The 17348-nt window shown below is 44.0% G+C and overlaps 1 protein-coding gene across 1 annotated transcript; it reads left to right on the top strand.

Moving 5' to 3' along the window:
- Positions 1-594: 594 nt before the first annotated feature.
- Positions 595-16065, top strand: nr1d4b (nuclear receptor subfamily 1, group D, member 4b). Its single transcript, XM_042089890.1, has 8 exons — positions 595-1425; positions 8672-9073; positions 9374-9462; positions 9624-9768; positions 12600-13192; positions 13367-13552; positions 13679-13889; positions 14096-16065. The coding sequence occupies exons 1-8, from the start codon at positions 1410-1412 to the stop codon at positions 14290-14292; spliced, it is 1839 nt and encodes a 612-aa protein (XP_041945824.1). The 5' UTR covers positions 595-1409; the 3' UTR covers positions 14293-16065.
- The last annotated feature ends 1283 nt before the right edge of the window (positions 16066-17348 follow it).

The following is a 17348-nucleotide window of genomic DNA, read 5'->3' as shown; positions in this document are numbered from 1 at the left end:
ATCAGTTTGTAATTCTGCGGTTTAACAGAATGAATGTAGGATGCGCATATTCTGACAAAAAAAATATTAACATGTAATTAATATTTTATAACTAATTCTATTACAGAAATCTTCTGTAAATGTAATGTAGCATATACAAAGAGTTTATAATGACATACTTAAACTGTTGCTTTGTATAACTGAATATGGGTCTCTGAAACAGTGTGATGGTGACCTACATTTCAGAATGTCAGCATGAGTTCGCCCAAAACGTGTCCTCGAGGATGCCTTTTCGTGGCTCTCTCGAGTGTTCGAGAATGTTTGTTTCTGATTTTGCGATAGGCCTACTTTGCACAAACAACCCCTTGTTGTCGTACATTTATTGCAAGGTGTTAACAGCATCACCAACAAACACATTTTGTGGAGACCTCCCGCAAACACCACAGCAAATAGACAAACAGTGGGAGCGACAGAGAGCGGGAACGAGCGTGCAGCGGTGGAGGCAGTCACGGTGAGCTCCGCCTCTACTCCATGTGCTCTGGCCCGTCACTCCTCCCCTTCTCATCGTGAGCCCCGTGTATTTGCATAAAATGTGTGTCAGTAGGGCAGCGGTCTTCGCGACTCACATGCTGCATGCACATGCAGCGGGACTCGAACGAAACATTCCAATGTCAAATCAGTCCAACTGCCTCGCCTCCTTTCACGCTAACCATCCACCAATGAAAACGTGAGAGAGAATAAAGCGAGAGGCTGGGAAGTGAAAAGGTTGATGTTATTCGCTGGAGGAGCGTGACAGAAAGAGACTGAGAGCCTGAGAGGGTGTGTGCAAGTGTGTAATCCTTGGCATACAAAAACAAAAACAACTGAGGTTGAAAGGACAAGGGCAGTGAGAAAGAGAAAAAAATCGAGGACATAGGCAGTCACATTTTTAAAGCACCTGAAAACGTGCTGCTACAGTGTGAGCACCTATTAATGGGCGTGCGTCTCTTAAACTACTTCCACATAGTGTTGTGACTTCACTAGCACCTGTGCTGAAATTCTTTGGATTGTCTTTCTCCCCCACCAGATCCTACCTCTACTGTACCTCACACATCCTGTTCAGGACAACTCAGCCAAGTTAGACATCAGACGAAGCAGGCTAAGAACGTTCTGTCGTTTCCCCCTCATCTGTGGGGCACTGACAATTACTTCTGCCTGTCGGCAATTTTCTCCAATTTGAGCACAGTTGCTCTTAAGCTATTTTTTATTCTTGAAGGGTTGACACGACCCCTATGTTACGGCGTTTATTGGTTATATCCTGCCTTCTCTGGAAACGCGGGTAGACATTACGCTTTCATCTAACCTGACGCCAGCTTTTATTGATGCAGAGGGACAACTAATACAGGGTCACTTTTCCTCATTCTCAACCAAGTCAAGGAAGCATCGCTACAATGGATAACAGTCCAGGTGAGTGTCTCTTTTGGGCAACACATTTACTTTTGTTGCATATTTTACATGTCCATGGATGAACAGCCAAATGATCTAATGTTATAAGTGTCACTGTTTGAGACCAATGTAGCTTACTGTTGCTAAGCAGTAGACAGCATGCTATTAAATGGTAATATCAATTAGTAAAACAATTATATTTAATAAGTGTTGTAATGAAAAACATTTTGTCATTTGCTGTTTTCATATTTGATTAATATTGTGCAAGTTGATAGTCTTCTGATTACAGTTGACATGAGAGATTGTTAGAGCAGGCTGATTATGTTTGGGCTACTTTCAATGGGCTATAACAAAATGTAATAGTGTAAAAACTAAGAGCTGTGGCATATCAGCGACATATATCGTAACCTGCCTACCATTTCGCCCTAATTAGCCACCTAAAGAAATGTCAATTTCATTGTGGATGGGTTCGCACCCTTACAGTCCGTAGATGGGGGAGCACAAGCTACATTGTAGCCTTATGATATCGTCGCGGGCAGTCATAAGAAGTTACATGGGGACACGATATCCGACTGTAAGGCTACTTTCGCAAACCGGAGGTTCGAAATATGTCGCAACCAAGATAACAATAGCGTTATGATAATATAATAATAAAGGTGTTATGTATCTAATTACTGGGTCTGAAACAGACGAGACACTAAGTGTTCATTGTCACTTTTGTGTGGAAAGCCTAGCCTAGACTAAATGTGAATAAGTTGACAGTCGTAGAGCGAGTTGAATATCAAGCTGCGCTTGTAAGATCTTTGTGCTGTTTGCTGCGACTGATCTGGCAGCGACTTCCTGCTTTGGCTACACATAAACATTCTCACGTGTAAATGTTCCACCTCCCTACTCGCGTGTTTGTGCACTCGGGAACTCCGCTACAAGGGAAACAGTTAAACTCAAGCACACTGCAACTTTTTCAACGTACTACCGAGTGCTATCTCAAAGCTTAGCCTCGTATTTCTGTAGGGACATGTAGCATATTGTTTCGATGACTTTGTAAGTGTTCTAGAAAAATCCGTAACTTTTGTGAATTACTGTATTGTCGGATGTATTCTCAGTTTCAGCATATGGGTGTCAGTGTGAGAGAGAGGCGGGTGGGGCGGGAGTGTGGCGATTCGAGGGCGGGTCGAAGGGAGGGCGGGTAAAGGGAGCGTCAATAAAGCCACTACTGTAAGGTGTTTCCCTGGGCGCGACCTCGGCAAGACCTTGCGTTTTCATTCTGACGACTAATGCACCAAGTCACGCTCCCTGACCGGTGACTCTTGTTCCATAGTCTACTAATCGGAGTCATAAACTCTGACTCACTGTCCATTCTTTCCCAACACGTGTGACCAGGCAATGTCAAGGACTTCACATGCCCACCTCAAACGCAGAAACCTTGACAAACATTTTGGTTTGTAGTCTGGCTAGTTAATGAATAGGTTTACACGTTTCACGTGCATAGTGGAAAAAACGCCTTGGTGACTCAAATATAGGCTAAGGCATGATATGTATGTAGTTCCTAATAATTTATTATGGAACTTACAAACCCTTCAATAAAAAAAAATGAACTCAGATTATTTTGTGAACAATCTGTGTGTCCAAGGGCACTCTAGGTAGTAGGCTACATGAGACGACCTACCTGCTCTTAAACTAATGGGAACATGGTTGCCATGGTTGCCTGCTCTTAAACTAATGGGAACATGGTTGCCCTACCACAGAAGTCTATGAAGGATTTATTCTAGGTTAAACTGCCTCACTCACATACACTCCAGTCCCAGCTATTAGGCCTTCATGGTAAAGACAGCACTTACCAGTGAAAATCTGCTTAGATTTTGATGAATGGCATTACTAATTTGTATAACACCAGTAGGCTGCATTTCGTTTCACCAGTTATAGACATAAATTGGGGTGGTCGAAATGCAGTCAAAGACTGAGAGTCATTGGTTTCTAGGCTTGTCACATGTCTTATTGGTCACTGTTACAAATGTAAGTAGGTGATCAAACAAACTGCATGCTGATGGTCCTAACTCGTGCGGAAGCCTGACCCAAATGGTTGAGGGTTGAGGATGTGACATCACATTAGCTGTGTACGCTCGCTGTTGTCAATTCATCGACGCCAATAAGTGTGACAAGCGAAAAAATACTTGGCCCTTCTCAATCTCACCTAAGATTTAGCAGCATTAGAAAAGCAAGATGATATAATTGCAGTCAGGGGCAGTCATAAACATGGACATTGTGGCATTCACACGTGCAGCCGCACTAGCTATTTTAATCCAACCTTCTGGTTCATGCTGAGCTCAGAGACTGTTTTTGCATGGCAACAGACTTGATAGCGATGGGCACGAAGTACTGAACACTCCCGACTGCCCATCTTCTTCGCTGCCTCGAGTCTCCCTCACGTGGACAGGCTCCAACAGCCACGTGCCGCGCGTGATTTCCCAGGCAGGCACACACCCCCTACCACCCTCCCCATTTCTCGTTCTTTTTCCCTCTCCCTCGTTGGTATTCTGGGGAGTACTGTTTTGGTTCAGCCAGCGGCGCGAGATTGGTCAGTAGGTCATGGGTTTTATAGCATCGAATTACCCTATTCTTTCTCTACAGTGAGCGCAACGTGATGCCATTTTATCCGAAAGCGACTTTGCGATTAGCACCCATTAGCGAATTAGCCCATTCTGTCTCAGATAGCAACGAAACAAGCATATTCAGACGAAAGTTAATTGTCACTCGACAGCTTGGTTTGACTATTCCCTTCAAACCATAGTCTAAAGAAAACAGATTGGCTATCCGTGCCTTAAAATAACCGTGTACAATCAGCGCTTACCTTTTTCACCTTTGGCAGGCGAATTAAATAGCTCCTGCTATGGAAGTTGACCAGCGCCCTGGAGAAAGCGCAAATATATCAGGAAAGAACACTGATGATGTTCTAAAATGTAAACTCATCGCTCAGATGAGACAAAATACTCAATTTAGTTGTAAGGGTAGAGAGGTAAGACTTAAGGTAAGAAATGACTAAATAAATGAAAATAAATTAGACCATTGTTAGTGACGCTCACAATTCTTTGGCAGTAGTATATTGTTCGGCGCATAATAAGGTATGCCCCAAGACATACAACTGACCTACTTTCCCAGCTTCACAGAGTGCAGTTCTGCCAAGACACTGACATTCTTCAAGCATCTTTGTAGAGGAAAAGAGCAGCCTGACTCATATTATTATGTGCATTTTGATCCAGTACATAAATTCTAGCTCTAAATGCCTTCAAAGGCCATTTCCCTCCATTAAATAGGATTTATCGCCCACAAATTGGACGGTGTTCCATAGCCATATTTATCATTATTCATAATACTTGAGAAGGCAAAATGGAGACTTACCTGCTAAATTGTATTAGTAATTCTGGAACTCAGTGATAGACTGACAGTAGGCATTTTGTCTGTCACAGAATAGCTTACGTATTGATCCACATACAATGCCACCAATTAATTCCTACAAATGTGTATGTTATCTTAACATTTATTGATTTGGGCATTCAAGGATGAAATTGTTATTTTCTCATATTGATCATCTCTCCTATTGGATCTGATGTTAATGTAACCTAACCACACAGCACAGCCCTGTGGGAAACAGTTGAATCAACTGATATGTGTGAGAAAGGGGATTTGGCAATGAGCTTATCTTTCTCCCTCATTCTGCCTTCCTCTTTCTGTCGGGCAGCCAGACTGTGACAAAATGTGTGTGTGTGTGTTTTTGGGAGATGGGGCCGTCAGTGTAGTGAGAAACTGAAGAGTGCTCACGTTGTTGGACTGCCCTGTGGTCATTGACAGATTAGGGCTTGCACGGGTTGATTTGCAAGCCAGCCATGAGCTATGCCTGGGCCCTTTCTGCTGACTACTGCTGTGGCTGGAAACCAACTGACCTCAATGTTTGCATGACTAGAGTAGAAGAGAGAAGCTCATCCACACAACTATCCTCCCTGCCATGCCATTCACTGCCAGGCATTGTGTGTGCAATTGGCTATTCAATAAAAAAAAAAAAGGAGAGCATGTTTGTATTTGGAAAGGTTGTGACTGTAAACATCCGTGATGCTTTATAAGTGGGTGCTTATTGACACAGTGTGACATCTGTGAAGAAAGCTATCTCTAAGGCCAGGTCCATCTGGTCTTCAAAGTCTGATGACAAATTCCTGCTCCATGAAAGGTTCCTGCATGGTGCTGACCATGGTGCTGAAGTGATAATTGCAGCTCAATTGGCATAATTTACTAAAACATGTAGGTTGAGATTTGGTAATATCAATCAAATTCATTATCATCTCATCAAAGTTATGGTAGTTTTTTTCGGGAAATAATTACTTGTGTTTGTAAAAGCAGGATGACAATTGCTGCCTCCCTCCCCCTCCCACCCCCCATATTGCATGTGCAAGTCGCAATGTATTGGGATCACATAAGTATTACTGACAGGGGACTGGAGAAGTGTGCATGATGTAGGTTTATATATAGGTATTCAGTATCCATGTCAGCTTATGGTAAACGTGGTATTGTCATAAAAGGCAATATGCACCGTGTAGCTCTCCTGGGAGTAATGTAGCGTGGTGGTGAAACAGCCAGTCGTTTTATGGCTTATTAAGAAACAAGCATGTGAGATTGATTATAGGGCTGCCACTTCTAAGTATTCAATAAAGTGTGAAAATCTATATTTCCTCTCGCAAAAACATAGAGGCACTTATTAACAGAGTATCCTCACACCGGTGAGATGGGAATGATGGAATATGAACGTTCTAAAGAATATCTGTGTTCATTGAATTTAACATGGGATTTTAGAACCTTGATTTTTTTGTGGAAATGGAATAGAATATTTTGTTAGAATGTTATAAAACTCACACCTTTTAATGTATTCCTGCATAGCTGTAGTGGAGTCAATAGAGAGAGAGATCAAGAGAGCAAGAGATAGAGAGAGCCTCATATTGTGTGGTTGCAGGAAAAGCCTTAGCTTCTGAGAAGGACAAGGGTTAGAGTCTCCCTCAGCACACAGCAAGGCAACAGTGCAAACAGCTTAAAGACTGTGACTCAGATGAACTTGAGTGATAGGCAGACAGGATGTGTGAGTAAGTTGGGTGTGGTGGGTAGGCGGGAGAGGGAGGCAGTGCGGCATGTCAGACTTGCCACATGCTAACATCATGACCCAGAATGCACTGCAGTCGCTGACACGTGCTGCCTGAAGAATTACAAACACACTTGGGCTTAACGGGGATCAGCGCACGTGTCTGAGAGGGAGAGACACACAGGAAGGCTGCTACAGACGCCCACTGTTGCTTTCAGCATGAGAGCACTGTCAAGGTCCTGCACGCACTTGAATGCATGCAAACACACACACACCGCATGTCAGCCTATTCCATAATCTCAACTCAAATGAGAGGTTGGCAAGGCAGATGTGTTGCCTTTGTTTATTGGGATTTGCACAATAACTTTTATGTGTAAATATATAAAATAAGCCTGCTGAAAAAAGCATAGCAATGCATACAATGCATAACAGGTTCCTGGAAATGGGCTACATATGGTCATCATATCAGACCCTGATTTTAATGTTCCTCTGGTGTCTGTAGCAGGCTAATAGCAAGCTAACATTTATTTACTCAGCTGCAAAAAGCCAAGTAGGCTAGTCTGGTACAAGTTTTTCAATGAGAAGTACATCGGATTTTACTGCTACATTTTTATGACTTCCCCTAAGGGATAAGAACGAAACAAAACAACATCGTATGTTGAGCAAACGTGACTGTTCACGTTCTCGCTCGCCCACTTAGTTTCCGGTGACTCAGTCCAAATGCCAAAGAGTACACACACGGTATCCGACTCCCCCCTCCGGTTACCATTTTAAAGCCCTTTTTAAACGTGATCATCAAGCTGGCTGTGTGTGTGTGTACGCGCGCGCGCGTGTGTGCGTGTTTATGCGGGCGCGTCTTTTTTTTTTTCTAAATACTGCGGCTGTTGTCTACACGGGACTGCGGAAAGAGCCTTGTGAGCTGGGGCGTTAACTGTGTTAGGAGTCCATGTGAGGCGACGGTCAGGTGGCTGGCAGTTTTGGAGCGAGTTCTAGGCGCGCCGCCAGGGGAAGCGGGGGCTGGCTAGTGTAATCGAGGCGGCAGCTGGCTCGGCTCCGCGTACACGTGAGCCTGTCGCTCAGCTCTCGCACGACACATGAATAGATCAGATGCGCGCGGGCACAGAGTAGAGAGAGAGAGGGAAAGGGGCGGGAAGGAGGAGTATAAACACATGCGATGCATGTAATAAGGGATTTCCGAGATTCCAAGTTTCCAAGTTGTTTTCGAACAGTTTGTTCTCTCAATAATGATAGGCGGGGTGGAAAGGTGTAGCCTTTCGTTGTTGTAACAGGCTACCATTTAAGACATAATTTCATTTCGAGACATTATTGCGACATTATTTAGAGGTATCTGGTGCAATTTCGTTGTTTGTAGGCTGTATCTTTGATATACAGTATATTTATCGTTGTGACAGTGTTAAAAAGTAGGTTGGTTCTAAAGATAAACAGCCTAACTAAATGCCTCCCTTATCCACTCCACTGTCAATGCATCATTCATGATGGCACTTGAGACTCTGACCAGAAACCCGGTCAAGGCTATGTTTTGAGTGCCAGATGGAAAGCACATGAAAACACGCCAACAAACAGGGTATAGCTTTGTTCATCATTCCACCGAACTCTGCTATGTGTGGGGGTGTGAAGGATGTCATCTCAATATACTCAGCCCGGACTGGTTAGTCTCAGATAAACACTGATAGTTCTGACAGGGATACAGACCTTTAATCTATCTGATTGTTTATGTATGTCAGTCTGCATGACTATGCATGAACCACACAGTCATTTATTTATCATCGTTTGTACATTCTAATAATGATGAGAATTAAGTGGAATATATTATAGGTGCAGCTGTGCTTCCCCAGTGTTGGATATAGAATCTGTATGAAAAAGAAATGGATGGATCTTCAGATGGGTCTGTTAGATGCCACATCTAACCTTACTCATACCCATATTTCAGTCATTGATCTTGAGAATTAATATATGCCAGATGAATGGGAGTCCTTCTCAAAACCTCAACCCCCCACCAGAAAGTTTCTATTCCTAGGGATCAGATGCCCATGATACAATTGAGATCTAGACATTCTCGGGTTGTAATATTTTCTGAAACTGCCTGTTAAACAGTGGTCTTTCCTTTTCTCAATGCCTCTCTCTCAGGTGGAAGTGTCATCTTATATGCTGGGTCAACAGGCAGTGCCAGCCCCAGTCCTGGCAGCCCCGGCAGCCCCTCCAGTGGGTACCAGACGCAGTCGCCTTCCTCCCATTCCCAGCCCTCCTCCCCTGAAGAAGTTTCCTTCACTGAGATCGGGGCCCTGAAGCAAAGAGCTGGCACTGGCAGTGGTTGCATTAGCAATGGCTCCAATGCCAGCAGTGCCACCAACAATGACAGCTCAGGAGTGGGCACCCCTACCTCAGCCAGACTGGTCTTTCAGTTCCCGGAGGTCAGCAGCGCCTCCGTTGCCACGGCGGTGACCCCTACTATGACCTCTGGAGGTCAGCAGTCCTACTCTCACCCCATGGTGGCTAAGAGACCGTATGGCTTCACTGGGACTTTTACAAGTAAGCTTTACTTTGAATTTGACATCTATTTTTTTCCATCATGATATTGAAATGTAGGTTGCAACCCTGAATGACTAACAGCTAAACAGATAGCTGCATTGCCAAATATTCAGTCAATGAGGAAGTTAAGTAAGACTAAGACTGATAGCTTGGTTGTTAAAGAGCACATTGAAATGACCCAAATTGAGCATTGTTTAAATCTTCCTTTACAAACTTTTGTTAAGCATGAATGTAACTTTCTTCTCTCTGTCTCTCTCTTGTCTCCTTCTCTCTCTCTCTCTCCTATTGTCTCTTTGTTAGAGACAGGAGGGATGGTTCTTCTGTGTAAAGTATGTGGCGACATTGCATCAGGATTTCACTACGGTGTCCATGCATGTGAAGGCTGTAAGGTAAGAACCAGCACACGCCTATTACGAATACAGACACATTCACAGGCACCTAAACATCCTCTCTCTCTCTCTCTCTCTCTGTCTCTCTCCCACCTTTCTGTCTCTCTATCTGTAAATCTGTTTATCCATCCATCACAAACATTGCTTTCTCTTTCCTCCAGGGTTTCTTCCGCCGGAGCATCCAGCAGAACATCCACTACAAGATGTGCGTGAAGAATGAGAACTGTCTGATCATGCGCATGAACCGCAACCGCTGCCAGCACTGCCGCTTCAAGAAGTGCCTGTCTGTGGGCATGTCCAGAGATGGTAAGAGCACACAGTGGACTCACAAATGCATACACACACACACACACACACACACACACACACACACACACACACACATACACATACAGTGATTTCAAGAAGGCTTTGAGCCCAAGCAGTGACCTCTGATCTGGCCATTTCTTTTGGCTGCATTGCTGTATTGAATTCAATGAAAGTCGATCTCCATGGACTATGGCATTAGCCAGAGAAAATATCATTAGCAATAACAGAGTCATACATCAGTGTCATATTGATTACAGTTCATTATATTCGGTAGTAGCTCTAATAGTGTTGTAGGTAAGACTGTAAGAAGGCTATAATGACATGTAGTCCAATGCCTTCTTAATATAGTAGCATGCATTATGCAAACACCATACACGCTACCTGTACAAAAGTAATCTACATTGCAGAACTTTATGAATTCATCACACTACATAATACATGCAAACTATATAACCACACGGAACTTGAATAGAGGTCAGATGCATTTTTTTCTGTGAGGGGCACGTATTTTAGAGTCTTTCCGCAAGACGATTCAGATGCTGAGAAAGGAGGCGTACTGTGGGCAGAAGCTAAACCAGGACACGGGGAAGAATCTTTTGTCATGTAGTGACCTGATTCACAACAAGCTTCCTCAATTCCACATCCTCCTCCTTCTCCATTGCTCATGCCATCCTCCCTTCTCCCTCTATGCCTTCTCTCTCTCTCTCTCTCTCTCTCTCGCTACTATCTTTCTCCCCCATCTTTCCCTTTTGTCTTCCCCTTCCACCCTTCTCTCTCTCCCTCTGTTTCCCTCTCTCCTCTCTCCTCTCTCCTCTTGCCGGTAGACAGTGATTTATTACAGTAGGAGCCTGGAAGTCCCACAAGTCATCATTCACTCTGAAAACTGCAGCGAACACGGTTTATTTTGGGAAATGGGGACAACCAAGCACCTGATCGCCCACCCCTGCCTTGCTTTAAACACACTCGCAGGCTCCCATTCACACTCCTATCAGGCAATTAATTAACATCCTCCCCAGTTTGAAACTGTGATACAGTTCGAGCTTAATTTCAATACAAATCTGCCCATGTAAACCATTAACAGGCTGCGATATCACAAGCTGCCATAACTCCAGCACAACCCATACTGTTCGCTATGTCTGCAGTGTCCCTGTAGGACACAGCAGTCCCCTGGGATCACAGCAAAGTAGGTGATAATAAATCATAGTTTTCTCCACAAGCCAGCATACACATTTGGGTGACCTATAAAGCATAAAGAAAAAGCAACGGACGATGTCATTTATCATATTCTCATTTTATCGTGCAGCATATGTGCCCCTGTTTTGATTTCCTCTTCCTATTGTTTGTGTTGGAATTTTAGTTGATAACTAGTCTACAAGCTTCTTTTAGAAGTAGAGATTATTATATAGCAATATTTCACTGATGGACATGGAAAGTAATGATGTACAGCATAAATCATAAGAAATATTAGGTAATTTATTTAATCCCCGGAACAGGGTTGTATCTTAACATAAGGCATTCTATAGATGCAGCTGAAAGAACAGCGTATCATACCCATGTCTATTCATAATTCAATACAATATGTGTTGACCCACATTAAGTTAATGACCTGTCCTTTTCTAGACAGGTCTAGTAGCAGGCAGTTGTTTGAGGCAATCATTACCCTGGGCCAGTGCACAGGCAAAGCCCTCTGAAAACTGTCACCTCCAATTGCCCTGTGTTCCACCCTCTACCTTTCTCCCCCTCCCCATCATTATATCTGTCTCCCCTGTGCACTCCTTTAACCCTTCCTCCGGCAGCTGAGCAGTCACTCCATCCCTCATCTTGCCATTCCCTCGTTCACTCACTCACTCACTCACTCACTCACTCCAAACATGCACGACATCACCTCCACTAGATCACCTACTGACCCAGTTTCAGTTGGAGAGAGAGGGAGAGAAAGAGGGAAAGAGCAAGAGAGAGAGAGAAAGTGAGAGAGCAAAAGAGAGAGAGAGAGAGAGAGTGAAAATGAAGGATGTGTAGATGAAGAGAAGGGAAGAGAACAAAAAAGCCGTGGGGGGTGTTAACTAAACATGTGGATGTGCGTTTCCACGTGTTTGTTTGTGTGTGTTTGCACATGTTTGTGTGTGTGTGTTGGTGGTGGGAAGGTGTATGTGCGTAGCACAAAGTAGCACAGAGCTATAAATAGACCTACCCGGTCGAGAGCGAGTGTAGGGGGGGGGGGGGGGGGGGCAGGGAAGGTAAGTAAGAGATGGGGGAGGCGGATGCGAGGGAGGGAGGCTTTCACCCATCTCTGTGCCATAATGATTCAAAGCCCTGCACACAGCCAAGCCTTAGCCCAAGCTGAGCCTCATAAGTGTTAGTAGTGTAGCTCTCTGACCCACTTCCTAACTGATTGTGCTCATTCGGACCTAGAGGAGTTTTTGCATCGATTGCCTTGGCTCTGAGTCACACGCGATAAGCCAGTAGCCATCGAATATTCAGTGCTAGGTATGCCCCTTAACTGAATAGCACTACAATGACAGTGGACTTGGTAGAGCTCTCAGATTACGAAATCAATGCGAAGAACAATATGAAGTAGTTTGTTTGTTTTTTTATGACGATCCGATTACAGCCATATAGGTCAGCAGAATGGAAAAGATTACGAGACTGTTTGGCTCAGTTGTCATGCTTCCTGGTTGATTCATAATCGTCACAAAGAGCCCAGTGTCTTCTCCTGAAGTGTGTTAAGCAAGAAGAGCTCTATTGATTCTGTTATATAGGTCAGTGAGTGTCTCATTTACTTGGGAATTGATTTACTTAAAGTGTTGCTCTTTCTCTGTCTTCCTCAGCTGTGCGCTTTGGGCGTATTCCTAAACGGGAGAAACAGAGGCTGCTGGACGAGATGCAGAGCTACATGAACAGTCTCAATGAGTCGGCCTCCATGGAGATCGACGGCTCCCCTCCCCCCGAGACCCCGGCCAGTCCTGACCAGAGCCAATCCGAAGAAGCAATCGGGTCTATCTCACAGACGTACTGCAACATCTATGTGAAAAGTGAGGAGCAAGATGTCAAGCCCGTCATCAATAACAACAACAACAACAACAACAACATGAACAACAATGTCAGCCCTGCCAGGTTCCACGGCAACGGTGCGTCGCAGGACAGCAACCACCCGCAGTCCCACTCCCATGATGCCCCGCATCAGAGTTACCACCGCCAGCCCACGTCTGCGTACCACCCCAGCCCCGCCCGCTGCCCTGTCACTCACCGGGAGAACGCCACGCTCGACAACAGTCACTACACACACCCGGCCTCATCCAATCAGAGTCAACATTGCCCTGCCTCTCAGAACTACCAGGCCAATCAAAACAGCCACTCCATCAACGAAACACAGGCACCCACCTCTTGTCCTTTCAGGTTGGGTGGAGGAACCAAAGTGCTGGTAAGTGAGTGTAAATGTGTGTGTGTGTGTGTGTGTGTGTGTGTGTGTGTGTGTGTGTGTGTGTGTAAATACAGTCTGTGCAAGTGAATAACTGAAACAAGCAAAGCATACAAAGACTTAAGAAATACATTTCCCAGATAGTCATTAACTCTGACTTCCTTTGTCCACTGACAGGCGTGTCCCCTGAATGCGAGCCCAGTGACCCCCGCGGGGCGCTCTAGCCAGCAGGTGTGGGAGGCTTTCTCCCAGTGCTTTACCCCAGCGGTCAAAGAGGTGGTGGAATTTGCCAAGAGCATCCCCAGCTTCCAGGCTCTCAGCCAGCATGACCAGGTCATGCTGCTCAAAGCAGGCACTTTCCAGGTAAAATGTGTGTTTGTGTGTGTGTGTCTGTGTGTGTGTGTGTGTGATGTGTGTGTGCTGTTAATGATCACTGTGAATGACTGTTAATAATGATCACTAACCAAACATTCTGGGTTCCCTCCTTAGGTTCTGATGGTAAGGTTCTGCTCACTGTTCAACGCTAAGGAGCGCACCGTGACGTTCCTGAACGGGCAGACATACCCACTGGTCACTCTGCGGGCCCTGGGCATGGGCTCTCTGCTGGATGCCATGTTTGAGTTCAGCGAGAAGCTCTCGTCAATGGCCCTGGAGCCAGACGAGATGGCCCTCTTTATGGCTGTCGTGCTGCTGTCTGCAGGTACGCACACAGACAGCTACACACACACACACACACACACACACACACACACACACACACACACACACACACACACACACACAAACACACACATACACACATACATCTTTACTTACATGCATATGCACTGAGTACAATGTGCAGAAATTATTTGCAGTCTATTGTTCCCCTGACTAATTATCTCCTCATCTCTGTGTGTTTTGCAGACCGGGCAGGCATATCAGATGTGGGAGCGGTCGAGCAACTCCAGGAAGGCCTGATTGGTGCACTGCGGGCGCTCGTAACCCGTCGTCGCCCTGACGACAGCTCGCTGTTCCCCAAGCTCCTTCTGAGGCTACCGGACCTGCGCACGCTGAACACCCTGCACTCAGACAAGCTGCTGGCCTTCCGCATAGACTCCTGAACTACTTACTTACTTCCTTATCTAAACCCCACACCCAACACCTCTTGAGCACAATGTAGACCCACCCCACACGCAAACACGCATACACACAAACAAAGTCCTCAGGAAGGACTTGAGTTGGTGACCTGTAAACAGACTTGGTCCATGCAGGTTGATGAGTGGTTGTACATTTGAATCCACTCATGGTATCACTACGACGACTGAACAGACCAGCCCGTTTAAAAGAAAAGAAAAGAAGAAAAAAAATACAGGAACAGGTGTGTTGGCTGTGGACTTCCTCCAGGTGTTCTACAGAGACTAAGCCTCCACTAGAACCTTATCACTCCACGTTTGATGTTCCAAACACTCAAGACTGAAGGACCTTTTCCGTGGGCAACCACCACATCGATGGACATAAAATGTCCGCTAAAGCTAAGCTACGAGGACTTTGTCAGACTGAGGAGTGGAAAAAAGAAAGACTGTTGTATCTATTTTTATAAATACATAACTAGAGAGAGAGCAGAAACTTACCGTGGCCTTTGGCTGTCTTTATTCCCTTTAGTGTTTCAGTTTAATGAGACATTTCTAAGGGGAGAGAGAAGTGGAGGAATATGACTAAGGAGATGAGTGAAGAATATTGTTTATGTGCAATGCTTTTACTGTCAAATGTCATTGAATGGGCTGATTAGAATTGTTACCACTTTTGAGGGGACATAAGGATCCTTGGAAAGACATAGGACATTCTGCTTTTTGAAGTGCTACAAACGACTGAGTTCTCCAAACAGTTCCGAAAAATCCGATGCAGTGTGTTTTTTTATCAGTCGCTCTCCTCTATGCTCTGTAGAAACAGATCTGTTAGTATGATTACCCATCTCCTGTCATATATGCATACACAACTAGACATAATGCAAAACAATCCTGTAGTAGGCTGGGAGATTATCCTACTGAAGACACTCACAAACATGGTACACAGCCATCCACAGTCCCTCAGGGGGAAACAACACACTTCTAATGCATCAATGAGCATCAACAAAATCCTCCAACTCTACCAAATCACACTAGCAGTTCATTCCTCTCCCAGTTTCCAGCCTATGACAGGCTCTTTTAGAAACATGTGTTTGTTACTCTGTGTCATTGCTACAATTACAATGAAAATAAGCTGTTTTATATTTGGGCATACATGAAATATCTCTATGACATTTGAAAGATATAAATTGTATATGAGTAAATGCTTTATATGAGAAATGCCAGTGATCTTTTGTGTGGTGGAATTTGGGAGCTATGAGTAATTTTGTCTATACCCTAGAGGAGATATGTATAGCCAATTTTCAGGGGTTACACTGTTGTATATATTGTATAGTTGTGGATCTAAATACCACTCCTGTAGAGAAGAATTGGTTAACTGCTCTAGTTTGCAGCGCTCGATATTAAAGGGCTTCTTATATGGAAGAAAAGGGGCTTTGCCTGAGAGAAGGAGGGGTCATTATTTCGGGTCGGTCATCCCTTTATTGGGAGAAATGACCACAGTTCTAAAAATAGCCAGAACCAAATACGACCTCTCAACTTTCACCTCAGCACCTTGGTTTGTGTCACTGGAGGCCAGTCGATCTACACGTGAGTCTAAACGAGGCTTCAGGATTGTTTTTTTGTGATTTTGAGACTCCTGCTGTTATTCGAACTGACAGCCTAGCACCCTCCCAAAAAACTCTACCAACCCATCATTGTATATTTTGTAAATGTGCTCTGTTATTCTTCTTCTGTAGAAATTATATTAAATGAAAATGATCCATCATATTCAAGTTTGTCTCTGGTTTCTTTGTCTGCCACCGACCACCTCAGCATCTGTGGTGTACAGGGCGAGGAATGCTACTGGATGAGACTGGTAGCCTAGCAACAGCAGCGTATGGCACATGCATCCATAAGAGAACGTATGGGACATAGCAGAATGGCGATAAGGGGTGTGGGGTTTCTCATTTGATCGATAAAGTGTCCTCATTTCAGGATGCGCACCTACATCCAGACACATCCCTAAGCGCTATAGGCATTAAAAGTATAGAATATATATAGTGTGTCTATTCATTCTGTGTGAGGGGATCTAATAAAATAATGTCTGTGACTGATTTTCCTCTTGGAAATTCCTTCACTGGAAAAAGAGCACAAGGGGTTCTGCACTGAATTGCTCAGCTTACACCCCAGTGGTCATTCCATATGGTATTGATGTGTCCATGACACGGGCGGATTAATTGATGAAATTTATTAAAAGATTATGAAAGATTACCATGAACAAGAGGTCAAATTTGACCTGCTTATGGACCAACTTGTTTTATAGAAACACAGCATGGCTACAGCATAAGCAACCATATGAGCAGAATTATACTGTGAGGAGTCTGTAAGGATATATAAATTATATAAATTGCATAAAAAAACTATGCATATATCATCATACATACCTATGATATATATTATATTTTATATGATATATTTGAACTCATATACAAAATTGATTTGTAGATTAGCATTTCTGTGTATATATGAATGAGCTGCTTATTTGTTAGTACTGTGATCCCTCATCGTGCCTGCTGCTGTCTGAGGGCCTGTCATGATTAGCCTTTAAGTCAGTAACAGTGCAGGAGTGAGTGACTGCTATCCAGTTTTAATTTAACAAGGTACTTATGCCAGAGAACAGTTCTCAGATTAATTATACTTTACCTTTCTGTGTCTGAACAGAAAATGCTTTACATACAAAGCTTTTGTTTCCTAATCAGTAGAATCGGCCAAAAAATTTACTGAAATGTTACCAAAATGTAACTAATTGTTAACTGGATGGGAATATGTTGGTTCAACAACATCTTTCATTATAATATGAATACATTTACATTTTGTTTTATCTAGCATCCCTATATAGTTGGTATATTTATGGAATACCAGTAGTGCATGAAGTACAGTATATATTGGGGCTTCTTAGAAACAAAAGGGTTAGACAAGGGTGGTCACCAACTAATGTGATACACTGCTAACTACAGCACACACTGACTTCTACAAATGATCTGAATTCTGTAGCATCAGGTATAGTTTAC

This window comes from Alosa sapidissima, chromosome 4 (assembly GCF_018492685.1).
Source record: "Alosa sapidissima isolate fAloSap1 chromosome 4, fAloSap1.pri, whole genome shotgun sequence".
Classification (NCBI taxonomy): Eukaryota; Metazoa; Chordata; class Actinopteri; order Clupeiformes; family Clupeidae; genus Alosa; species Alosa sapidissima.
This window is presented reverse-complemented; position numbering and strand designations above follow the sequence as displayed.